The sequence below is a fragment of the Phodopus roborovskii genome, unplaced genomic scaffold (assembly GCF_943737965.1).
Source record: "Phodopus roborovskii unplaced genomic scaffold, PHOROB, whole genome shotgun sequence".
Classification (NCBI taxonomy): domain Eukaryota; kingdom Metazoa; phylum Chordata; class Mammalia; order Rodentia; family Cricetidae; genus Phodopus; species Phodopus roborovskii.
The window spans coordinates 9,775,014-9,801,182 of NW_026126576.1; the positions used below are offsets into that span (position 1 = coordinate 9,775,014).

At 37.6% G+C, this 26,169-nt stretch overlaps 1 protein-coding gene across 2 annotated transcripts in view; it reads left to right on the forward strand.

Moving 5' to 3' along the window:
• Cntn4 (contactin 4) overlaps positions 1 to 26,169 on the forward strand; it is a 729,371-nt gene that overhangs the window by 375,029 nt on the left and 328,173 nt on the right. For both annotated transcript variants that reach the window (XM_051203477.1, XM_051203478.1), the window contains exon 3: positions 18,796 to 18,922. In XM_051203477.1, the coding sequence (XP_051059434.1) occupies positions 18,796 to 18,922 (127 nt within the window). The remainder of the gene's footprint in view (positions 1 to 18,795; positions 18,923 to 26,169) is intronic.

A 26,169-nucleotide genomic window follows, 5' to 3' on the forward strand; every position in this document is an offset into this window, starting at 1 on the left:
AATCCCTAGAACAATCAACCACGTTTTTTTCAGGCATCAGATTCCATGTAGGCTAGACTTAAAGAGCTAACAATTTACACAAAACTCAGCTCAACCCAACTAGTGCTTTTTAACTCTTATTTGTTTCTATACATTCTGGTTAGTCTACTTTTATCCACTGTACTTTATTGAGTGTAAATTTATATATTCATTGTGTAAAACTCAGTGTTTCTGAGTTACCATTTCTAAAAAAACTCAATTAAATCACTCTTTGACCACACCACAGGCGTATATATTATAAATTTTATTTCAATCTATTTCATAAATAACATTAAAGTTCCTGAAACTACATTATATTTCTTATCTTAAATTTACTTTGCTTATCGATAATTAGTGGTTTATCAAGGTGAGATTATTTTTGGAAGGGAACGGGGAAGGAGGGAAATGTGACAGAAAAGGAATGAAAGAAACAAGTAAAACTAAATTTTGTTTGAAAAATGCCAAAATGAAATCTACTTCCTTGTAAGATAGTAAAATATTATAATAAAATATTTTAATGATGACTAACAAACATTTAAAATACAGATGCTCCTATACTTCAAGTTAGAAATATTGGCAGTAGAAATGAACTTGATCCATCCCTTCAACTGAACATGCAAGTTCCACTCAGCTCACCTTAATGCCAGCAATTGCTGACAGCTGAGCAAAATCATCCAACAAAATGCCTATATCATAAAATAATGGTCTGTATACCACAAATTTATATAGTACATCACTGAAAGTAAAAATAGCAAGTTATCTGAAAATTCCCACTAACATCCTGCTGAATCACCCTAGATCTCTGGAAGGCTTGAATCATTGAACTAAAATTAGTCATTGGATGAGAGGGATAGTTTATCAGTTTCTGACAGGAAACAGGTTTTTCCCACTGCCCACCAACACCTTGAAAATACATAGTTGTGCATAGCACTGGCCTGGGGGGGGATAAAAAAAAGTCAGAATTGTGAGCATGGTCTATTGTTGATCACATATTACTTTGAAAGCCATCTATGATCATCGTGTAACAAAGTAAATACCACAATGGGCAGCTGAAGCTCCTGAAGGATATTTTATTACTAAGGGTGTTGTGCTACCTTCCAAAGGTGGGGATATGTTCTATTTGTATGATACATCGCATTTGCTTTTCTTTTCTTCTTCTTGTCAATTAGATTAAAATGCTATGGCATCAAAAGACAGAAACCAATCAGAGATTCTCACTCCTTTTATTCCCCATTACAACCAGGCAGATGTTACCCACATTCTTGGCAGCCTTACCCAAAGATGGCCTTTTTCAGTTGTCTAAACATTCTGAGTCTAAATGTTGAGCTGCACACATTCAGACACGGAGGAGAGGATTTAAAGTAGCTAGCCTGGGATTTATACCTAAATTTCTAAAGACTTAATAATATCACCAATTTCAAAGGATATTTGCACCATAAAAATATATTTCAGAAGGCTAGGAAAATATAAAAATACTATTTCTGATTTTAAAGGGAATAATCTCCTTAGCCTGTTAAAGCAACTAGAAGTTAAATGCAGGTGGATTAGGAAAATTTAAGGTCATCCTTAGCTATAAGTAAATCTGAGGCCAACCTGGAGTACATGAAACTCAATCTCAAGAAATAAAAAGAAGGGTCTGTGAAAATGGTCCAGTCCATAAATGCTTACCACATAAGCCTGAGGACCTGAGTTCAATCCCCAGAAGCTGTTCAAAAAGTATGAGAGGGGCAGCACACTCCTGCGATCCCAGTTCTGAGGAGGTGGAGACAGGCATATCCTTAGGCTATGTGGTCAGTCTTCTAGTCAACCCATGAGCTACAGGTTCAGTGAGAGAGACTATCTCAAAATCAATGGAAAAGCACTTGTGGAAGACACCTGGTGTGTGAATATCTTACAAGTACAATCTTATTCTTTATTTTTGCACTTTCCATTCTATACACAGTATCCCCTGCTCATAAGATTTTATTACTTTAAATAATCTCATAGTACTCTGACACATAAGTATATAAATATTAAATGTTTTCTTTTTAAATGCAACTTTTTATTATTTGAGGAATATATATATTATAGTATTTTAATCATATTCATTCTCATTCATCTACTAACTTCCACCTCTCACCTTTCCCCACAACTTCATGGCCTTTTACTTTTTTAATAACTTACTGATAGTTAGGACATTAGGACATGGCCAACATACCAGACTGGAGGCACACCCTTACAGAAAACCGAATATCCCTTCTGTAGAAACCAACAAATGTTTGGAGCTCCAGTGGAGAGTGTTGGGAGCCCTTGCCCTGCCTCTGTTAGGACATTGACCTAATTTTGTGATGGCAAATGCAGAGTTCATGGGTGTATAGGTGCTGTCATGTCCCGGTGACACTGTTTTGTCCCTTTGACTCTTTTTTTTTTTTTTTTTTTTTTTTTTTTTGAGTCAAAGCATTTTTTAAAATTTAATTTATTATTTTACATGTCGATCCCAGTTCCCTTTCCCTCCCTCCCTCCCTCCCTCTCTCCCTCCCTCCCTCCCTCCTTTCCTCCTTTTTACCCTCTCTGCCCTCTCACATTGCAAACTAAATACCCTCCCCTCCCATCCCCCCACCCCAATTCCATATGTAGGGGAATGCCATCCAGTTGGGGTCATGTAGATCTGACAGGTCCTGTGAAGTAGGGACTAGGGCTTCTCTCCTGTCTCTAGGTTAAGGCAGTTATCCCTCCATGGGGGATATGTTCGCAAAGTCCTTTTGTACACCAGGGATACATCCTGGCTCCACTGTCTGAGGTCTCTTAGACTGCTCAGTCCTTCTGGCTGAGACCCATATTCAGGGGGACCTGAGGCAGTCCCCTGCTGGCTTCCCAGCTATCAGTCTAGTGGCCTGTTAGCTCCTCCTTGTTCAGGTAAGCTGTCTCTATGTGTTTCTGCCGCATGGTCTTGTCCTCTCCATCTGCTTCTGGGTTCTAGTTCGACTCAGTGTTTATGTATGGTTGTTTGCTCCTATTTTCAACAGGCATTAGTTGAGGGCTCCATGGAGAAATTAGTTGTTGATCTCACTCTCTGGGAAGGGCATTTATGATAGCCTTTCCAGGGAAGCTGAGATTGTTAGTTGGGAGCAGTCTTGTAGTTCTCTCGACCTTTCTTTGTGTTCAATTTTATCTTCAAACCAATATTGGCTCCCTCTTGTATGTTCTCTCTCTCTGTCTCTGTCTCTCTCTCACTCTTTCCTATCTTCTATTCCTAACCAGGCTCAATCTTCCTGGTTGCACATGTTTTCCTTTCCTCCCCCTCATTTTCTCCTACTTCTCTCTCCATTCGCTGTCGTCCCCCCCCCCACTTCACCTGAGCTCTGGGGGACTTGTCCCTTCCCAGTTCTGTGAGGGACTTTATATGAATCTCTTATAATACACCTTGTATCCTAGTTCATCTGGTGGTGTGAATTATAGGCTGGTGATCATTTGACCCGGCAATCCCCCTCTTAGGCATATACCCAAAGGATTCACATCCATGCAACAAAGACATCTGTTCAACTATGTTCATAGCAGCACTATTTGTAATAGCAAGATCCAGGAAGCAACCTAGATGGCCCTCAATTGAAGAATGGCTAATGAAGATGTGGCACATCTACACAATGGAATACTACTCTGCAGAAAAAAATAATGGTATCTTGAAATTCGCAGGCAAGTAGATGTCACTTGAAGAAACCATCCTGAATGAGGTAACCTAGTCACAAAAAGAGGAACACAGTATTTACTCACTCATATATGGATTTTAGTCCCTTTGGCTCTTACAATTACTCTACCTCTATAGCTTTGTGGGAAGGGAATGTGATACAGATATCCCATTGGTGACTGAGCACTCCACAAAAGATGTATATTTAATTTTCACAATTTTTATTGGCTTTAATTATGTGAGTGTGTTTGTGAATGGGTGTGTGCATGTACGTTCAGGGGCTCATGGAGGTTCAAGGCATCAGATCTCCTGGAGACAAAGTTGCATGTGGTTGTGAGTCACATGGTGTGAGTGCTGGGAACTGAAATCAGGTTCCTTGGGAAAGTAGTGCGTGTTCTTAACCACTAGACCACATCTAGCCCCAACATGATTATTTTTGTTTTGTTTTGTTTTGTTTATCAAGACAGGGTTTCTCTGTATAGCTTTGGCTGCCCTGAAACTCGCTCTGTAGACCAGAGAAGCATCAAACTCACAAAGATCCACCTACCTCTTCCTCCTGAGTGCTGAGATTAAAGGTGTGTGCCATCCTTAGACTTTTGTACCTGCAAAGGACTCATATCTCCTTTCTTCTTTCATTTGTCTTCCTTTGAAAGGAGACTGCCAGTTTTCTTCTTGTCTCATCACTGCCTTCTATAAGCAAAAATCTTGTTCATTTCCACTGACTAACATTTAAAAGAGACTTTTCATCAAAAAAAGAGAATTTTCATCAATTGATCGGATCTTGGGTCTCATTCATATTCCATTTATATGATATTTAGAAGGTATTCCCAACTTTAGACCTTTGAGTTGCTTTGGAGTACAATGGGATGTTGAGGAATATTGGGATGGGATGAAAGAATATAAACTTGGAGAAACAGGAGGAGAATGCTATGGTTTAGATGTTCATGACCTCTAACTTTTCATGTTGGGATTTACTAGAAAAGAGACTCCACGTGCAGATATCATACAAGTGCACACCTACACAAATGAATTTAAACAATAATTTCAAAGTCAAAAAGATAATATTCATCCTCCTGCACGGGGGCTAGCAGTGTACAAGAAAGTGTTTGGACACCATTTAATGGGTAAATGAAGAGGACAAGTGAATGGCGAAAGACTTATTCAAATGTCCAACAACTTAATGGATGTGCTTTTTACCACTTAAGAAAACATTTCTCTACATCTCTTCATAAGTCTGTGAATTCAAGTCAGAGGCATTTATGCTGCCACTCATCCCTTCACAAAAAGAATGTTTGCTTTGTATTTTCTCAAATCAGTGTGAATGCCACTCGGCCCTATGTCAAAATGACATAGCAAATGCATAATGTCCAATAAATAGATGAAAACCTGAAGCTTAACATTTTTAAAGGTTATGAATACCCTCTTTTATAAAATTTTCTAAGGGAGTTGCTTTAGGAAAAAAGTCCCCTTCTACTCATTCTTGCATTGCTAAGTACCAAAGATAGCGGTGACCTTGTAATTGGAAAGAATTAGTAACAAGTGTGTCCTGCCATGAATCACATTTATTCATTCTTCTCTGTATTTAAAGGAAATTGCCTTTCACTTATTTTTTCCTTTACTAAAGTCTGAAGACACAAACAAGGCTCTAATAGGTTATCTCCATTCCCAGGGGATAACAGCAACATCCTTCCCCAATCTATTTCCTTCTAATGGGTATGATTCCACTGATATCCAAACAAGAAACTAAGAAACAGGAGTCTGGTTAGAACTCCATCACAAATAACCCATGTACCTTTAGAAAACATCACTTAATGTCTGTATGCTAGTTAAGTTTTGTTAACTGGACCCGAACTAGAGTCTCCTGTAAAAATGAAACATAGTTGGGGAATTATCTCCAGGGGATTAATGTGTGGGAAAGTCTGTAGGATGATTACCCAGCCAATGTGGAGAGTATCATCCCTGGGCAGGTGTTACTGAGTTGTAGAAGAACGCAGGCTAAGCAAGCCATGGAGAAAAAGAAACTGAGCAGCTTTCTTCCATGATTCCAACCTTTTCCCAGGCCTAAGTTCCTGTCCTGACTTCCTTCAGTGTTGTTCTGTGACATGGAATTATAAGCTAAATAAACCCTTTCATCCCAAAGTTGCTTTTGATCAGTGTTTTATCACAGCAGAAGAGAAACAAATTAGAACTCTGAAATTCTTTGGCTTACAACCACAACAATGAGCTAAAATTCAAACAAAACCTAAGATAGCATTTATGTTACTATTTTTATTGTGTCATTTTTACTACTGTGTCAAAATATCTGAGACTGTAATCTCCAAAGAGCAGAAAAACAATTTGCTTGATTTTCTTTTGGGGGTAGGGTGAGGGTGAAGTGAAGTGGGTAGGGTTTGTTACCCTACTGGATATGAGAAAGTCCAAGGTCAAAGCACTAAAAGACCCAGGAGCCAGTGAGAGCCATTCTGTGCTTCTAAGCTGACATCTTGCTACTATGTCCTCCAGAAAGGAGGGATGCTTTGCATATTGTTGTATTGTAAGTACAAAGTTTCTGTTGTTGTAACTGATTATCAAGAGCTGCATAAATTATAGTGAAAAGTCAGGGTTTTTGATCCATAGTTTTGGAGGCAGGAGGTCTAATAGCATGGTCCTAGAACAAGGAAGGGTATTATGATGTTTCATAACATGGTGCAAGGCATATGCTATTAGAGCTTCTTGTCCTTTTGTTATAAAAAAAAATGATATATATATCATTGTCATCATATGAGCCCTGCCTTGTGGCCTCATCTAATCCTAATTACTTCTCCAAGTCTCCATCTCTAAATAAAATGATCGTATTAATTTGAGGAACTTTGAGGAGTGTGGTGATTTGAATGAGAAACGTCCCTCACTGGCCCTAGGATGTGAACACTTGGTGCTTGGTTGTGAGGAGAAATTTGGGTGGTACATCCTTGCTGGAGGAAGTATGTCCATGGGTGGGGGGGAAGTCAAGGTTAGCTCTTGGTTTCTAATTCTAGCACACCTCTACCCTCCTTGAAAGAGTTATGGATTGTGTTTGCCCTTTCTTTAGTAGGCTTTCTGCCTTCAGTGACAGGCTGTTGCAGGGTATAAGTCTGGCTTGGTTTTACTAAACAACTTCCAATTAAAATGCTGATATCATACCAGGGAGACCCAGACTCACAGCCATTGCCTGTTATGAATACTATGTCAAAAACTTTTTATCTATTCCAAATTCACCATGAACACTATGATAGTCCAATTTCCTAAGAAACAATATATATATGCAAAATAATTTGTTACATACCAGAAAGGGAAGTGAAGTATACTAAATTCAATTTTAGTAAATCTTTACAGTTGGATATGTTCTTAAGGTTTTACTTGAACAATGTTCCACACCTCCTGCTCACTCACACACACACACACACACACACCAGCTCTCTCTCTCTCTCGTTCTCTCTCTCTCTCTCACACACATACACATACACACACACACACACACACACACATTAACATATATATTGATGAGTTTGCTATGAACCAAATTAAAAACATGAAAGTTGTGGTGGAAAGACAGAAACAGGGTACTGTAACTGACAAAGAGAAAGGTGCAGAGATATTTATGAATATTATTTGAGGAGCCACAGAGTATGTAGCATGAACGTGTTGCCATCAGGCCTTTTGTGTTTAAGCATTTTAATTTCAAAGAAGGCAGAGGGAGAGAGAGGGTGTCACTGAGGAGATAAGAACAACAGTAGTTCATGCGAGAAGGGCTCAAAACAGATGGTTTCCAAGAAGGTGCAATGGTGACTCACAGTAGAAGAGGCCACCTTAGCACTGTGGTCATAGCATTTGTTTAACTGAAAAGGAGGATGCCTTGACTCCGAAAGGCTTGGAGGGGCAAACAGGCAAAGAATTGGTTGTTTCTCCAGGGAACACAAATCCTAAACAGCTCTGGTGCCTTGGTGTTCTTAATGCATGATGACAGGAATGTGAAAAGTCAGAGCAGGCATTTAGAATAATTTGCATTCATATTACAGAGCGACATATATCCCTGTGAGTGTGTGTGATAGGAGACACTCCTCATTCAGATCATAGACAGAAGACACCCAGAATTTAGTTTAGGAGACACACATATGCTGTTTTCATTCAGTTATCAGTTCTGGTGGCCAGTTGGTACTTAAAACAGCAGAATGTAGTTGATATTTCTCCCGCTCTGCCCTCCTTAAGTGAATGATCATGAGCAGATGCAGTGGCATGTGCCTGGAGTCCCAGACACTTATAACTCTAAAGCAGGATATCTGTTTGAATTCAGAAGACTGAGTCCAACCTGGCAGTCTACACAGAGCCTGAATTCAAAGAAGAAAAGGAAAATCAAACGAAAAAGTGCTGTATTGGCTATAGATCACTTGATTCTGAATATTGTAAGGAATGTAGTAGCTCTAATGCATATGCCTGTACCCGTTTCCCAAATCTAATCTGAATTTTAGCATACAGTTTTATGTTCTTAATTTTGAAGAAGGGGTAGTTATTTTTTTTATAAGTTAGCACAAAATGTAATGGTCTGGTTATGGCATTTTCATTCATATAATCTTCATTTTTACCTGGATCTCCAGGAGATACCTTTGGAGAACAATAAATGCAGAAAAAGTAACAAAAGTCATTAGCACTGTTTGGGGATAATGATCTTTCCAGAGGGCTACCATAGGTGAATTTCAGTTTGAAGCTAATGCTCTTCAGAGTGGTTTAACTTGTAAATATCTATATTTCCTTCAGTAGTAGTGTCTTCTAGTGGGGAAAGACATGAGAAAAAGTAATCTTTATAGGTGCTGCCATGGGTTTCCTCCTTTTAAAAAGGATCTGCATTCAAGATGAGCATTCTAACAGACAGCGGCTAACCATAAGAACATCCAGGTTAAGAAGTGGCCAGTAGCTATCATAGTGTATTCTGTAGGGCTATAAAGCTGATAAATTTCTATGATCTCCCTTGTTAATCTCTATCACCTATCTATCTATCTATCTATCTATCTATCTATCTATCTATCTATCTATCTATCTATCAGTTTGTCTATCTGCTTTTGGAACTATGAAAGGAAATAGGAGAAAAGAGATATGTGATTCAATGTCTTAGATGACAGTATTCTTCCATGAATACAGTGTACATTAGGAACCACGTAGCTACATCTGAGAACAGCAACTCAGACTGGCTTCATGTCAGTGATTAGTTTAGATTACTGAGAATCCCAAGGAGAAAAACAAAAACATAAGCAAAAACTTTGCTTGAGAAAAAGTCATTCCTAAACTCAAGCCACATCAAAAAAACTCAATTTGTCCCTATCCTTTGATACTTGTGTTCGACTACATTCTCTGCATAAGCTTTCTGTATAGGAGGACCTTCTGATTTTCTGGGCTTCCTTTCAGAAATTTTAGGTAGAAAAGGTGTTTTACATTAGTAATTTCATAAACCTTCCAATGGTGTCTCTTTAGCCAAAACTGGGGTATTTTGTTAAAGCCAGTGTAACCAAGGATATTAATTGACGGGGGCTTGAGCACATAATTTTAGTTTCCTTAAAGACCATAGGTTGTAAGAGTTGAAGGGATGATTCACCAGAGACGTATATTACACTAATATTAAAGAGTGGCAAAAACTCTAGCTACCTACTGCAGTTAATTCAGTTCAAAGTAAGAGTGATTAAATTATAAGCCTAATATCTAACCTACACTTTGTTAGCCCAAAGAATCTATTATACACATTTGTGTTTCTTATTTGTGTTCTCATTCATATATAGTGACGCATCTAAATATAATGTAAAAATTAGCCACAATAAACCCCAGAAGATTGTGAGGACAATATTATGCATGGTATTTTATTAGTGACAAATGTCATAATATATTTGCTAAAACCACAGTTAATACAACACAACACAAAGAGTGAACCCTAGCCTAATTAATAGTCAGCCTTTAGTCAATAATGATGTATCAATATTGGCTTATCAAGATAATAAATCTACCACACCGATGCAAGATTTTCAAAACAAGAGAACTTGTCAGGAAGAGAGAAGTGTCTATGAACCCTGTCTACATTCCATGCAATTTTGCAAATTGCCCTAAATAAATATATATATATATATATATATATATATTTAAAATTAACAAGTCATTGTATACCTATAGTTCTAGATTAAACACAAAATATGCTCCAAACAGTGTCTCCTTTGCACAGTGCTAGGTCCCCTCCAAGCAGTTTTGGAGTTTGATATAATAGAGGTTCCAAAACTCTGACCAGCAGCTATTTGGGTCAAATATCTGTGAGAATTAAGAATCTTTCTCATTTTGGAGAAGAAAAATGACCCACAAAATGTGCCCAGTGTTATATAACGTCCCCAGCTGAGTCCGGGTCAGCACTCTGTAATCAAAGGCATCTCTAATTCTGCAGCAAAGCACATGAATATTCACACCAAGGCTCTATAAATAGCCTCACATCAGTTCAGGTCATATTTTGCCTCCAAATGAGATCCAACATTTTTGCATTTGTTCAAAGTATCTTTTTCTCACCATAACTGGGGCCTGAAGTTTAATTCTCTCTATGCCTTATTTTTAGAGGGCTAGTTACTCCATGAACCCTGGAGTGTCAAGGTGTGAGGTCAAGGCCAGAGAAGGAGGTATGGATTCAGCCCTCCCAACCTTCACTTCCTGATCCCACCCCCAGCTGTTCTTTTCCACCCCTACATTTTTTTTTTCAAAGTGAAGAATTTTTCTCCAAAATAATCCTACTCTTATCTCCGCACACTTCCCCTATCCCACCCAATTTCTAAAAGCTGGCATCATGTACAATTAGGGCCTTATGCATGTAGGGTGTTTGGTGTCAGGAACATTATTTTGTCAACTAGAGAAAAAAACACTCTATAGGAGAAGAATTCACTTCCTATTTGTATTTTCTCTTGCTTTGTGCCTTCAAACATATGCCAGCCATTGTTAGACTACTCTGTTTCTTATGTTGAAAGACTCATTTGAGACAGTTTAAAGAAACGAAATAACTGTGGAAGGTAGAAGCCAGGCTAAATAAAAGAAACATTGCATCCTTTAAACAGATTTGTCTGTCTCTTCTAATATTGGTTTACTCCTCTCTTGTCCAACTGAACAACCAAACAGAATTCTTCTTTGGTACAAACTCTGTGCCTTGAATCCTGTAAACATCCCTTGGTGTTTATTTAGTAAACACTAACAATGCTAAATCATGTTTGTAATAATGATAGGACAGATTGCCAATTATTTCTACAATTATTCTCTTGATCATCCTCACTCTTAATAGACTCAGTATAATATTTTATTACTATTTGAATTTCCTTAGATTATCACCCATATATTTTATGAGTTTTTACATACACAGAGATGGTTGGACTCGCAGATTTTCAGTCACAATGAATTTCTAAAATCTTTGAGATTCTGTGGAAGAGTCAGAGACCTGTATAGGCTCTTCCTGGAACATTTGAGTGATAATGTAAATACAGACTTTAGGAAAAGACCCAGAAAACCAACTTAGCTGAATTGCTTGTTCATCGTACCAAATGACATTGTTATCCAATCCAATCAGATCATATGTTCCAAGGATTACACACACACAGTATGTTCTCTCTTCCTTCCTAAAGGACCAAATAGCATACAAGGCAAAAGACACAGCATGGCAGCCATGCTGGTTTACACAATCATGCTTTTGGACAAGCATACTGTAATCATCTACCCTGCTTCCAGATGTGACCCAGATACAACCCACATGTAAACTGATATAGTTAGTTTTTGATGACTAGTGTCCTATGCTTATATTCAAACTCTTATACTCTACATTAGTTTCCAAGAGTTCAATTTGAAGCTGAGATTGTTGCCATTGAAGTCTTTTTTTACTTCTTTTTCACTCAAGACAGGTGTTTAATCAGGCAGCCTTTTTGATGTCCCAGGAGGAATGGCTATCACAGCCTTAAATTCTTGAGTGTGATGGCATCACTTTCCTACCTGCTACAAGGATTAAGGACCCTCAGGTGCAGCCCCTGGGATCAGCACAGCTCTTATGAGCAGATTGGAATCTGGAGATTAGTTTCCCCATATGATACCACAGTATTCTAACCTTGTTCTATTAAGCAGGAAATGAGTCACTGAGTTTACAACAGGTGGCAATATATCCAACAGAAAAGTGCACTGCGTTAGGGTCATGCTGGAAAGTGTGTTCTTCATCTCCTGAAACATAGGATGATCTAGCACATAGACCATAAAAGAAGCAGTGTGGCTTCTCATCATAGGTAATGTTTAATTGGTATAACAATGAAGGCATTTCGGTGCTCAATTCATATGTTTAAAAATGAGTTTTGGAACTTAGTTCACAAGACTCAACAGGGATATTTACTAATGTAATATTTTGGGATCCCTGATAAGAAAGCCCAGAAAGGTTCAGGAATCAGCCTTTTAACAAACACCCTTTACAAAGATGACAGTGACATAGGAAGCCACCAACCACACTAGGTCATGATAAACTAGCATCATATTTTAGTTTCCTCCTGGACCTGTTTCCTAGTTTGTTTCTACTCTCTTTATTCTTTTGCTGCTATCTCAGCTACATTTTTAGAATTGCTCACAGATATCCCTGCATCCAGCCTTGGTCGGGGGTTTCCTGTCTTCTTGATGCTGCCTTTTGGGTGTGTTCTCATCAATAGCCACTCACTAGAATCCAGATTTTCCTCTGCATTTGTTCTGCTAAACTTGATACCTGGGTTTCTGCCTTGCTTTCTTGACTTAGCCATCACCAGAGACTTATTGTTATTTTGTTGCGCTCAGCACTGGAAAACCTCAGGCTGGCTTTATCCATTACAATCCCCTTGACCACCTTCATGTTGGCAGCCTGAGTAGTAAGAAGAATGCTTTTCTGGGGCAGACTCTTAGGGATAGGAAGAAATGGGCATGATAAATTTAGAGAAAAGAAATAGAGATATCCCCAAAATGCACATAAATTACGTGACACCTACTTGTGGAGTGGTGGTAGTGGTTTGTTATTGGATTTCTTAGGTGGCTATTTATCACACAAAAATAAGTTGTTTTTGTTCCAATAATGTATCTAGCACATGCTTATAGATTGTAATTAATAATCTAAATTCTTCTGGTTTTTGCATCTCTTTTGGTATTCTAAAAATTGAGATTATTTCCAATACCATATTTTACTTCTCAAAAGCTAATGGGAGAAACTGTTAAGTTGGTTGATAAACATACTGACTTGTTTTTTCCTCCAAAAAAATACCCTGAGTTTTCCTTTTGTCTATAAAAATTATAGTTCAAAATCATAACAGGATTACATGGAAAAGGGAATTTGAGAAACCTGGCTGAGAGCAATTCTTTCTAAGAATCATTTGTATTTATGCACAAAGGAAAAAAAAAGGTTGATGTCTGTGCATCTTAGCCCAACCTTTTACTTGAACACCTTTCTAGTCCCGAAACAATTTTCTTGTTGTTATGTTCCTCCCCACAAACTTCAATGGTTTCTAAGTCTTTATCGAAACATTTAAAGATGATGCAAAGATGTTGTTGACTACAAGTCTAGTAGAACGTCTGTGGTATTGTTACTAGGGTCCCAGTCCATAGGGATAACTCAGGGGGTTCTATCAAACCAGGCTCTGCTACCTCACATTTGGAGCATCAAAAGAGGGCTGTGAGTGAGGAAGAATAAAGGGCAAGACATTACATTCAGTGTGGCCATACTACAAAGCAAGGGGACTAGCCTCCTAGTCTTCAGGATACTTCTAGAATCTCACATTCATAAAACAGAGGAGCAATGTCAAAGGCCAAAAGGAGTATACAAAAGTAGACTTTGTCATACCACAGTCCAATTGTTCCTTATCTCAGATCTGTGTCTCTTGTGAGATCCTGCTGTTTCCAGACACAGTTCATTTCTCGTTCTGAGATGATTGCTTCTCCTAAGTTCTCATCATGGGATAAGTCCTCCCATATAGGAAGAAGTTCCATCCTAGGGTGAGCTGTCAAACGCCTTGTAATTACTGGAACTTATAAATTCTTTGGTACTCTTAACTTGTTGTATTCAGTTCTAAAGAAAGTTGAGAGAGATGAGGATAAATACAAGGTTCCTCAACCTTCTTTTGTTGTTGTTGTTGTTGGTTTTTGGATTGTCAAGTGATTAATATGTTTATGTGTAGAGTTGAATGGGATCTGACCCAGAGTTTATGGTAGGAAAGAAGATACAAAATGGAGGCAGAGATGCCAAAGTTTTGTTCTGGTTTTGGTTACCCATTAGATATCTGCAGAGTCATATGAATACTTGGTGATTTTTTGCAGAATGGGCCTCTAAGTTCCTGACAGCCATATTTGAAGTGAGTTTTGTGATTCTCCAATGAGAAGAAAATAGCTCAGGGAATCGTGTTTTATCACATCAACATCCACATTAAATCTGTAAATCTGGAATTCCTATCAATGGTCTAAACCAACAAAAAACCATTGTCCTTAACCATGATTTTCAGGAATTGCAAGGATATGATAATGTATTTCTTCCTTATCCCTGAGAGAAATTTCTTCGCCTATTTTCAACACAGTGAGGCTTTGGGGTAACTTTTCTTTTGTGGGAGAAACCAGAAGTAAAGCATTAATCTTATATCCTGTTCAAAATACAAAAACAAACAAAACAAAACAAAAAACAAGCAAAAGAACAAAAAAAAATCCAAAAAACAAAACAAAACAAAAAATACAACTGAGACTCTTTACTAAGATCTTGTTATAACGGTGTGTGCACTGTTACTTACACTGTGTGTAAGAGCAGAACAGTTCTGTAAGACTGTTTACTATTGTGTCTCCCCCAAAGATCCTATTCTTCTACTCAGTGTGATTCTCTAGAATTCCTCATGCTCAACACCCAGAAGTTATGAATATTCTAGAAAGGAGTCCATTTGTATGACTTTAGTCCCTGGCCCTAACAAATCTGTCCATTTTCCTTTTCTGCTTGCTTTGCTTTTGTTTCATTTCACTTACTTTTTACTGTTGTTGCTTTGAGTTAGATTCTCACTATGCAGCCAAGGCTAGTTTTAAACTTTGTAGATAACCTGTGATGGACTAGAATTTGTAGCCATCATGCCTCTGACTTCAGAGTTCTGAAACAGCAGTCTTGGACCACCATGCTCAGCCCTCATTTTCTTTGTGGGACTCTGTTGTGTAGTTTGTCCATCCTTTTCTTTGATGCTTCCCTTTTGACAGCGAGTCCAAGTTTGCACTAAACATCCCTCTCTAATTTTATCAAGCAAAGACTGTTGGTTAGAGCTTGTGCAAGGAAAATATCAGAGAGTGAGTCTGAAGCCAGCATTGCCTGACGTTTTGTTCTAGGAAAATGGAGAGCTGGGAACCTAAAGGTCTTGGTTTTTACCTCTCAAATTTTAGTGTGTGAGAAAATCACCCGAAGTGCCAGGAAGGAGCAGTTAAGAGCATGGCTGCTCTTGCAGAGGACCCTCACTCAGTTGGTAGCTCACAACTGTCTGTAACTACAGTTCCAAGGGATCTGACACCCTCTCTGGCTTCCTCACCAAGCCAGCATATGATATACATAGACACATGCATGGAAATCACTCACATACTTAAAATAAAATAAGTCTAAAAAATTGAAATAGAATCACCCATGGAATGAAGTTAAATCTAGTTTGTGAAAGCCAGTTTCTCCTGGTATAGCCCGTCAGCCTGAGGTTTAGTTACACAAACCTGACATAGTTAGAATACATGTGCTCTGTAACCTGGCTTTGACACTGACTCCTCTGCCATTTGCTAAAATGTCCCTTTACCTTTTTACACTAAAATCACTTTCATTCTTCTAGTGACACAGAACAACTTCTGTGAAAGATCTAAGGATGAACTTTGTCTTCTAGGCTATGAAGATGTCAAACACAGAATTTCTGTGTGCTTTCAAGAGACAGGAGAGCATCCTTGTGACTAGTGCACTTAGACTAGACTTGGTTACTTTCTAAGGTCCCCTCTTGTGTCTTTGTTACCTGCAAGCTGGCACCCAAAGTTTGGTTGAAACAAAACACCTCTTTTGTTCCTCAAGCACATTGGTGACTGAAGTCTAAAGGTTTAAAAGCTAAGCTGTCTGCTTCCTACACTCAGGCCGCTAAGGATGATCAAATCTCTCCCTGCACATCCATGAAACCAAATAGTTCAAGTTCTAAAAGCCTTACATTGCCTTATATGAGTATTGAAATATGGTGCCCTTTATGCTAATGTTAATTTCCAGGCAGTGAGCTTGGTTAACTAAGAGAAAATAAGACTTTAGACTGAATGTGTTATTTATAGCGAATGCTAAGCATCATTATTATCAATTCTTATTACAAAATACACAGAAAAAAATACCCTTTTGTTATTTAAATATGGCTTGGCTACATTGAGAAATAGTACAGATGTTAATACACAGCCTTCCAGCTGCATCTTGGGTAATTATTATTGTGTTTTATTCCTATTTGGAATTACTGGTAATAGACTGTATATTTTTGTGTGAAATTCAAATAAGGGAGCACCAATGAATTGAGATGATTGATTATATATATATATATATATATATATATATATATATATATACATATATATATATATATATATATATATACATAATTTTGGAATTGAGGACAACAATAGAAATATTTCTCTCTTAGACAAAATCTACCACACTCACTGCAGTCTCTGTGTCTTGCTAGAGAATGCTTTTGATCAAAATATATGTGCCAAACATTTACTAAATTATCTATAGTTGTAATGAGCTGACCCTTCACAAGTAATCTAAATTTGTTTTGAAAATATCTGTGCAGTTGTTGAAAATCTGGAGCATTAATATCTGGATCCTGAAATATATAGCTTTAATGCAGAACCATTTAAAACTTTATGAATGTATGCTTTTATTGTATGCTTTAGTTTTTTTTTTTTGATAACTGCTATATTCTTAGCTTAAATTTCTCATTGATGAGATTTTTTCATATACTGTCAGGAGAAAGGTAAGTGGGAGCAAAATGATATATAATGTTGTTTCAAGTGCACATTTTCTGAGTATACATATGTTTGTGAGCAAATATTCATCTTTCCCACTTATAGTCAGTCTAAAATGATTGACTTAGTCCAGTGTCATTATTTTATAGCAAACTACTGCATGGTGAAACTGGAGGTTTCCCAGTGGCCCTGAACTTAGGAACTGAATGAGGCATTGAATTATAGTTCATGATCTTCCTGAACCCTCATCCTGTATTTTCTCACATCAAAGTCATATGTGTTCCTCACATCTCTGGAATAAAATATAATTCTATTCAGTGATCTTGTCTCCCTTATTTTCATTATGTCTCAACCTTAACGGGTAGCATTCTGTTTTGATTTCTGAGTTAAAAATAAATGATCTTGATAGACTTCACTTAATCCCCAAACCATCTTAATTTATGTTGCTCTGTCCCAATTCACCTGAATGAGTTCTGTATGGAATTATCAGCTATCAGTAAAAACTGTTTATAAAGGTTTTCAGACCAGAAGTTACACTTCTCAACACTTTAAGATAATCATGCCAAAAGGTGAAATGAACTCTTAACAGCAGGGTGATGATCTTTATCATGTCATCATATAGCCAGTACTGCTTCTGTCTATCTAGTTGTCAGGAAATGCCAGCATAGGCTAATGAAATATGTTTTTAATTAAAAAAGTCATTTCAAATAGGATATATCCTTATGGACAACTGTACTTTCCACCACATGGAAAATCAAAAAATGCAAGTCCTAGTTAAGGTTTCTGTTTCTGTGACAAAACACCATGACGAAAAAGCAAGTTGTGGAGGAAAGGGTTTTTTTGGCTTACACTTCCACATTGCTGTTCATCACTAAAGGAAGTCAGGACAGTAACACAAACAGGGAAGGATCCTGGAGGCAAAATTTGGAAACAGAGGCCATGGAGGGGTGCTGATTACTGGCTTGCTTCCCTTGACTTTCTCTACCTGATTTCTTATAGAACCCAGGACTGCATAAACCCAGAGATAGCACCACCCACCATGGGCTAGGCCCTCTTCCACTGATCAACAATTGAGAAAATGCCTTACAACAGGATCTCATGGAGGCATTTCCTAACTTTATTTCTCTCTGAAGACTATCTTGTATCAAGTTGACACACAAAAACAACCATCATTCTCTTAAGGAACTATTATTCAAAAAAGGGAAAAAGAAAAGTTTCATTGCCTTGATAGAAAAAGAGAGGCATCTTATAGAAAAATCATTCTCAATGGTATATAGTTGGAAAAAAGATCAAGGTCTAAAAACCTGGGAGAAAGGATAGAATTTGGACATGATTTTGAAAAATGAAGTCCTATGAATTTTCCATGTTCATCTGTAATGAAATGTAATTTGGTCAATATTTGTATGTGTATACTCTATATAATGTACACAAGTACTTAGTATTTTCTTTGGGCTTTGGTACTATTCCATACCAAAATAACTGCTACACGTCTAGTTTTCTTTTATAACAAGATTTGGAAATGCATGGCTATTTACATTCGCTATGTCCAAGCACATGACCAGCTTGCTACAGATCATTTTAGGAATCAGAACTACAGATTTATTCTTTATTTGCCTGCATAATCATTTTAAGTATGCTTTGTGTGTGTGTTCAATATAGAGGTATTCTTATTATTAATATTTTATTTTTTTAAAACCATTATTGTTTCCAAATACAGCCTTTAATTATAAATATGGAAACTGTTAACTTTGTGGCAATGCATAGCCTTCCAAAATGACAGCCACATAAAAGGGATGTAGGAAGCACAAAACATGAACAAATAGAAGACAGGGCCAAAGCAGATGGAACACTAAGGTGTAGACAGAAGCAAGGGAGATGCCAGGCAGCGTGTGTCTGGAAGCTGTTAGTGAAAATATGATCTGCCTGTGACAGGGGAGGCCTGTGTTAACTTCATTAATACTGATTAAATGGGAAATTTCATCATGAAGGCGAGATAGAATCTTGGGTGTCATCATTTTTTGTCATTTTTTTCTCATTGTGTTATTGATCCTGGATGTTGCTCTGGTTAGAAAGGGAGTCTTCAATGTGGACCTTTTCTCTTCTTCTTTCAGATGATTATACCCTGCATGGCCCAGTTTTCGTTCAAGAACCAAGTCATATAATGTTTCCTTTGGATTCCGAGGAGAAGAAAGTGAAACTCAGTTGTGAAGTTAAAGGGAATCCAAAACCTCACATCAGGTTTGTTGATTAAAGAATCTGTCGCCAGCCTGGCATGCTGGCACGTGCCTTCAATCATAGCATTGGAGAGACAGAGGCAGGTGATTCTATGTGAATTCAAGGCAGCCTGCTCTACATAGTGAATTTCAGGAAACCCAGGGAGACCTGATCTCCAAAAAACAATTAATTCTCAGGCATACAGTTTATATTATTAAAAGTAAATTTGGCAACTACTTAAAGATTACTGAAGAGGAAAGAAACTTTAGGCAGGCATTTACAAGATACTCTGAGAAACATGAAAAAAAGATTCTTTCATGAAAAGGAGAGTGCCAAACTTGTGTTGTAAAACAAAGCCTGGACTTGCAGGAGTATATAACATGTATAACAAGTGAACATATTTCTGAAATAAGCCAGAGAGATAAATGATTCTGCATTAAGAATAGATGCTAACTAAAAATCAGCTTCCCTGCTTCAGGAACAATAAAGTAACGGGAATTACTTCTTTTAGACCTTGAGTCTCAGTAGTTTAAAAAAATGTGATGATAACAGACATGAAGGAATCAACTCTGGCATCAGAAACTGGTGAAGAGAAGCAGAATGTGGAGGGGAGGTCAGAGGCAGAGGGGCTTAGTCTGAGTCAGCCATCTTGAATTCCAGAATGAAAGGCAGAAAGGACGGAAGCAGAAACAACTGTTAGAAGGTTCAGAATTTCCAAAAATAATTAAAACCATCCACTGTAGCTTTAGGAAGCAGTACAAAAACAAACAAAAACTCTGAAATCTGAAATCTCTCGTCTCTTCCATGACAGTGAAACTGTAGAATACTAAACCAAAGATATAGCCATAAAAGAACTGGACTCCTAATTCAGATAGTTTTAATGAGTTGGCAATTGACTGGAAATTGACTCCTTTTAGTTGGCAATTGACTGGAAATTGACTCCTTAATAGCATTAAAAAAAAAAGAAGAAAACAATTTCAACTTTTTAATTTGTGAAAAAATTTCACCATCAATCATAAACTATCAGAAAAAGAGAACATACAGGGACTACTGTCAGAAGGCAAAAGGTAAAATACTAGTGACTGTATAGAGAAAGGAACTCCTTATTAGTGGAAAATGTATAAGTGGTTCTTCATAAAACTAAAAATTACCTATCCCATACTGTTCTACTTTGCTTTAATGTTGTTGTGATGATAAAACACTAGACCAAAACTGGTTTAGGGAAGAAAGGTTTTATTTGGCTTACAAATTACAGTTCATCTTTGAGGGAAGCCAAGACAGGAACTCAAGAAGGGAAACTGAAGGAAGAAACAAAGCAGAGTTGACCAAGGAATGCTGCTTACTGGCTTGCTCACCATGGTTTCTTAGCTGCCTGTCTTATACAACCCAGGACTGCTTGCCCAGGGATTGTACTTCTCAAAGTGGGATAGACCCTCCCACATCTATCAGCAATCACAAAAATAACACCCCCAGACATATCTATATGCCATTCTGATGGAGGCCATTCCTCAGTTTATGTCCTCTCTCACAACTGACCTTTGTTAGTGTCAAGTTGATACAAACCAAGCTACACACATCTTAGTATATACCCAAAGGAAATTAAATAATTCTATGGAAGAGATATCTGGATTTCCATGTTTACTATATCATTAAACACAAATGTTCAGAATACAAAATTCAACTGGGGTATATATCAAGAGATGAAAGGATGGGGGGGGGAATGTGATTCATACATAATGGAAGATTATTCAGTCACAAAAAGAAAGAAATCGTGTCCTGTCATTCTCATATTGTACGTGGTAATGCAGGATATTATGTCAAGTGAAATAAGACATAGAATGATACTTCATGACAAAGCAAAAATATTGATTTTGTAGAAATACATGATAGAAAAGCAGTTGCCAGACGACATGAAAAAAAAAAAAAAAAAAAAAAAAAAAAAAAGACATGGATTAGTCCGAAGTTGGGAATCATGAGCAAAAATACAGAAAGCAGGGCTAACTTGTAGCTTTTACATTGAAGTAGGATTGTGACAATTTACCATGTATCTGAAAATGACCAGAAGAAAGACTTAGGAATGTAGCTTCTCGGAGTTATGTGTGTGGCACATAGGAGACCCTAGATTCAATCCAGAATGCATGAGATAACAAAATAAACCAGAACTAAACAATTCCTTCCCTTCCTTCTGATCTGGGACATAGTTCATTTGCTAGAGTGGCTACCCAGTGTGTATGAAGCCCTTAATCTGACCCCTAGAAACAGAGGCTGGGTGGTACACAACTGTAGGGCCACAATTTAGGAGCCACTACATAGGAAAAGGATGAAAAATTAACAAGTTCAAGATCATCTGCAAATACCTAAGGAGTTTATGGTCAGTCTGAGGTGCATGAGGACTTGTCTCAAAAATAAATAAATTAGTGTAATGACAATTTTTAAATTAAAAATTGTTTCAATAGAAATGAGTCAATAAATAAAATCCTCATTTTAACATTCTAAACATGAATTTAAAAGTACCCTAATTTGATATTGAATCTTATATCTATGTCAAGTTTTCGCATTATCACCCATAAATATGTGTGCATTTTATGTGTTAATAAGAAATTCCTATAAAGGAGAACAGAAAAACAAATTTATGCAGGCAGATAAAAACATTTTTTTATTTTTACACTCTCACTTAAAGAAATTCTAAAGACATCTTTGAGATGGGACAGAAACGATCCCAGAGAGAAGACCTGAGCTAAAGAAGACAGAATTAAACAAAGTGATGTGAGGGTAATTCCACATTAAATTGATTTCACTAACCCTGGATAATAAAGAGAATACTTTCTTGTGAAAAGAAAAAAAAAGAAAAAAAAGAAAAAAACAGAATAGGAAAAGAAAAGTTAAAATTCATGACAGTAATAGAAAACTCTTGCCCTAGACAGTGTATTACCCATGTGGTTAAAGAAAGAAATAAAGCTGGATCCCTGCTTCACATTACACATAAAATCAATTCCAGGTTAGTAAAAGCCCTAAATGGGAGATTTTAAAAGAAGGAAGAAAACAGGCATGCATATTTATGACTTTTGGGGAGGAAATGGTTTTTTTTAGTATGACAGGAGAAGTACAAATCATTTTTTAAAAAGTTTAACTGCATTAATATTCTGTTTGATGGAATAAACTGAGCTGAGCAAAACTATAGACAACTGTCTGAGGATGATGTGTGTAATAAAAAAAAATTTCTTGGTAAAGAATTGATATTACGAATAGGAAAATAATTGCTCCAAATAAAAACAAGTAACAAGTGAAAAACAAGTAACCAAATAGAAAGCAATATTTGATCAGATCTAAGGAAACAATAGTACCTTAGCTATTTTTCTAGATGCTATGGTAAAACAACCTGACCAAAGCAACACAGGGGATAAAGGGTTAGTTTTGGTTGACAGTTCAAGCATATGGTCTACCATGATGGGAAATCACAGTAGCAGGAGCTTGAAGCAACTGGTTAAATCACAGCAAAGGCAAAGAGCAATGGATGCTTGTGCTCATGATCCCATTTCTGGCTTTGGAACGGTGTCTGCCACAGGGCAATTTCATCACCCGATTCTTAGAAAATGAATGAAAGTCAGAGGGACCTCTTAATTCTGTTAATTTTCATAAGCTTTTACCCCACTTAGGTCAGATTAGCATATGGTGGGGTGATAGATTCAGAACTACCCATGACAAATAACCACTTAAAACATGATGAGAATCAAATTGAAGATTATTCATGGGCAGAGGTACACCTCCAATCAAAATGATCACAGGATCACTTTATTAAACATAAGTCTTCATTATTATCATGATCCCTTGCAAAATACATCTTATGTAACTTATTTTATCTATACGCAAATGCAATGCTAATAAAGTTACTGCAAGAGTGAATAAATACATGTATACCACTTTTCTAGGCTCAGGGAACATTGGGGAACAGGATACAGGGAAAACATAAGAATTAGGGGATGGAAATGAGTGCTGGAAAGGGCTAACTTCCTGACATTACATGTCCAGGAAGATACCACCTTGCTGAGGAAATTAAAAAAAAAAAAAAAAAAAAAAAAAAAAAACTAGAAGTGGTAGATAGATGTAGTGAAGGCTTCAAAGAAAGGGGGACATTGCAGGTCCTTGAGAAAGGCCACCTGCTCTGCCACATGGATAAAGAAAGGATGAACATTCCAGAAAGAAAAGTACAACTAATTAGAGTGGGCCAGATAATTGAGTGAGCATGCCATCTATCCTGTGACACAGGATATGTTTGAAAGTAAAAGAATGGTGTTAATAATTACTCTAGAGCATCGCCTCTAAACCCTAACCTGTCCTGACCAAGCCAGAAGGCATCATCTTTCTGTGAATAATACAGTAAATGCAAGGCTAAGTTAATGATTTGAAAACACACTGCAAACTAAAAACAAATGCAAGGGGCAAAGTTGCTCAGATATATAAATGACGAGTTAATGGATCCCACTTTGAGTACACAGCCAAGGGTAAGTTCAGATGTTAGCTATAAATGAAAACAAATTCTGCAGCAGATTTTGGCACATGCAGCATTGTTTTTCCCCAAACCGTGACCTTTAATTAACATTGCCTTTGTAACATTGTGTTTTTAGATATAGGGGCTTGCCTTGTTATTTAAAACAAGCCATAGAACAGAAACCTATTATGTTTTTTAAAGATTGCAGGGGAAAGCTGAGGAGAGCTTTTAATCAAATGCATTAGCCATTCCAGGCAGTGCACTGGTGCTTGCCTTAATCCCTCTAGCAGTTTTCTTGTGACATAATAGCAGTCTGGACCCAGGAGCTTAAAAACTCCCTGTTGTTGAGTGAAAGAGCAAGAGAATGAATAGAGAGATCAGGTGTTTTCGAACACCTTGATAGCTGAACTTTCTTAGTTTTGGCGTTGACTTTCAGGGGGCTGAACAAGTAAGAAAATATCCAAAGTTAGTGCTCCGTGGGGATCTCCAGCCACAGGTTTTTCCTAAGAAATCCTAACTGACCTCTTTTCTTTAGGTTTATCCCCTCAACTGAGCCTTTTCTTTTTTTCATTGTTTCTGCCCCTCAGTTCTGAAAGGATTGACCCCGACCCAGAAAATTTAAGAAGTTTTACCTCATGCCAACTTCTCTTGAATTCAAGTTCCCTAAGGACAGGTGACATTACTTATTTCACCCAGCACCCCTTCCTAGAAGGAAGAAGCTTTCAAGCACCTGGTTAGAATCCGTTTGCTGTGAAGTTTGTATTCAACTGCACACAGCCAATTACAAGTCAGAAAGGACCTGCCCCTCCCTGAGTGTCAAGTTCAAATAGTTAACAGGGAAGGTTTTTCTGCACTGAATCTGTACAGACTCCCAGCAGAGTCTGCTGAAACATGCCTTGCGGAGATTCAAGTTGGCCATGTTTGCCTGTGTACAGCCCTACTCTCTGAGAATTCCCCCAAGTTATTGAGAAGTCAGCTTACAAGACACCAATTTGCCTTGCCCCCTGGGAAAATCTATTTACTCCAAATGAGCCTTGCCTCTCCATTACCAATACTTAAAAGATTCCTCAAACACTGAAACTAAATTGCAAGATTTTCAAAAGCATTTCACTATGCAATGAGATGAGAAATTCGCAATGCAATCCACACTCAATGGGAATGAACCCTGACTGCATTGCAGTAAAACACCATGTCTGCTTTATAACATGTCTCATAAAGCACTTTATTTTCTAAATAATCCCTTCCCTGTTGCTGTTCATATGTAAAGGCAGGCAATAAAGTAGATGAACAGACTTTGTGCACAGCATTTTTTGGTTGAGGTGACGAGTACAGGCAAACCTACAGAGGTGTCATTATTCCCATAGCCAGTCTCACATGGTCCCATTTCCAAATTCCACACTCTGCTTGCAGCTCACATTATATTGCAATTTCCTCTTTGAGTTCTTAGATTTGTCATATTAAATTGCTCTGCTATCATTTGAAGTGAGAGTTATGGCGAAGACGTGATCAGCTGACTAAAAGCGAATGCATAGGCCAGGCAGTCAGTTCTAGAGATTCATGTGCAGCTAGCACTGCTGGGCTGTAACGCGGCTGTTCTCTTTATTGCTTATTACTTTCTTGTCTGTGTCAGAGCACAGAGAGAATTACTGCAGAGCCCCAAAACACAGTCAGTTTCTAATATCCAGCTTCTTATAAACAAACACATAAAAAGCTAGGTCCTATTTGTGCTCCTAGCCTACTTAGCTGGCCCTCCTGTTTCTAGATTTTTACACTTCAAAGACATGGATGTCAGTAAACTCATGTGACTGTGCTGGGTGAGGCAAGCATGGTTCATGAATTGTGTATGTGTTCTAAGCTCCAATATATATCAGAGAGGCACAATTTTGAATCCCTTCAGTTTTACAAGTGTTTATTGAGCACAATCAGAGGGTTAAGTTCGAGATGGATGAAAGTGAGAATTCGGAAGTGATTAAGGTAAATTCTCCTGTGGCAAAAGCAGTCTTAGCATGAAGGAGTAAGAGAACATCTGCTGGACATCTGGTGAAACATGGTACATTTTGAATTGAAATTGAAATAAGGACAATAATTCATTGGAAGATGTGCCCTCCCTGCCGCTATTTTTTTTTTTTTCTTTTTGAGATAATCTCTGTATTCAACACTGGGCCAGAAGCTCACCATATAGACCAGGGTAGTTTCTGATTCACATGGGTCTGCCTGCCTCTACCTCCCCAGTGCTGAATTTAAAACAAAGACCACCACCAACAGCAGATTGTCCTCTGAGATTGACTTTGATGGTCCATGTACTGACTCAAGTCTGTAATCCCAGCACTTGGGAGATGGAGGATGGAGGATCAGGATTTTGGGGTTATGTCAATTCCAAGGGAATCTGAGGCCAGTCTGAGTGTCATGAGACCATGTACCTGAAACACACATACATATACACACCTCACCTGTTAGTGTAATTTGAAGCTGACAATTTTATCATTTAAATTCTTGCACATTATACATTCATAACCACGATGCCTGGGATATTATAAAGGATTACCCAATGGATAGACATGCAGAATTCTGTTTAGGCAATGGCACTTGTTATTTTAAGAAAGTAAAATGAATAATTCTCAATTTCTACTCCCTTTATTGATTTGAATCAATTTCCTTTGTGCTACAATCTTTCATATGTTGTCAGCTACTATGAGACTCTTGGTAATTCACAAGCTATCATAAAATAGTCATTGAATTATATTAGTTCAAAGGTTTATATGAATTTCCATGAATTGCTGAA